The sequence below is a fragment of the Terrapene carolina genome, unplaced genomic scaffold (genome assembly GCF_002925995.2).
Source record: "Terrapene carolina triunguis isolate 2854851 unplaced genomic scaffold, T_m_triunguis-2.0 Scaffold62, whole genome shotgun sequence".
Taxonomy (NCBI): Eukaryota; Metazoa; Chordata; order Testudines; family Emydidae; genus Terrapene; species Terrapene triunguis.
The window spans coordinates 864290-865499 of NW_020664413.1; the positions used below are offsets into that span (position 1 = coordinate 864290).

A 1210-nucleotide genomic window follows, 5' to 3' on the forward strand; every position below is an offset into this window, starting at 1 on the left:
AGAGCAGAGGGCTCTGTGCTTGGAGGAACCCTGGTCTGTCCTCTATGGGGAGAGGGGCCTGTCTAGGGCGGCTGGCCCCATCTCCGTAGCCGGGGGCCCAAACTCCCCTCAGTTTGCTCTGGTGGGCATTACGGAACCCTGGTGGGAAGACGCGTGTTGTTGGCATGGTAAAACCCCTGGTTAGGACCTGGTTAGGAGGGATCGAGTGGGCAAAGGGGGAGGGGAGGGGCACTCGGTGTCACAAATGGCACGGCCTGCGTCCGAGTCACTGACAACTCAGAAGCAAACGATCTTGCATGCTCATGGAGCAGTGGCCTACCAGACACAGAACAGGGTAAGGCCCTAGCTGGCGTCTGCTACAGACCCCCACATCCCACTAGAGAATGACCAGCTCCGGACACTCCTAGGGCCCTACCAAATTCACGGCCGTGAAATCTGGTCTCCTCGGTGAAAGCTGGTCCTTTGTGTACTTTTACCCCATACTAGTATACAAAAGTACTCAGTGTTTCTCAAACTGGGGGGTCCCGACCCAAAAGGGGGTCTTAGGGCGGTTCGGCCGGGGCTCGTCCCCCTCCAGGGCGGCGGAGAGCCAGACCGCCTGGCTACTTCGGTTAGGGTTGTTGGGAAACTAGCCTGGCTGTGCGGCAAACCGTCGGCAGCTCAGGCCCTCAGGCAGGGGCTGAGCAAACAGTTGAACAGCAAACCCCAGGCTCCTGGCTCCAAGCGGCCTGGGAGAGGGGGAGATGGCCAGCTGCGAGGTGGGTGGCAGGGGGGACACAGGCCCTCCCACCCCACTGCGTCCCAGCCCGGGGCCCTAGCAGCGGCAGAAGACCCGCTGCTGTGTCAGTGGGGATCCTGGCCACAACACGCTGACATGGGCTCTGGCAGTGCTGCAGCCAGACTCGGCTCGGCTGCCCCCGGGCTACTTCCCACACTCCCCCTCTGGAAGTGCCTGGGTCCGGACGGCGTCCTCCACAGGGTCACACACCATGGACTCCTCGGGATAACTGGCGCGCGGTTGGGCTGGCGGCTCCTCGGGGTAACTGGCGCGCGGCTGGGCTGGCGGCTCCTCGGGGTAACTGGCGCGCGGTTGGTCTGGCGGCTCCTCGGGGTAACTGGCGCGCGGTTGGCTTGGCGGCTCCTCGGGGTAACTGGCGGGCGGCTGGGCTGGCGGCTCCTCGGGGTAACTGGCGGGCGGTTGGGCTGGCGG

General features: G+C 64.5%; 1 protein-coding gene across 1 annotated transcript in view; it reads right to left on the minus strand.

Annotated features, from left to right (window-relative positions):
• Nucleotides 1–922: 922 nt before the first annotated feature.
• Nucleotides 923–1210, minus strand: part of LOC113405993 (vegetative cell wall protein gp1-like) — a 1512-nt gene continuing 1224 nt past the window's right edge. Inside the window, exon 3 of the mRNA XM_029910497.1 lies at nt 923–1203. Within this exon, the coding sequence (XP_029766357.1) occupies nt 923–1203 (281 nt within the window). The remainder of the gene's footprint in view (nt 1204–1210) is intronic.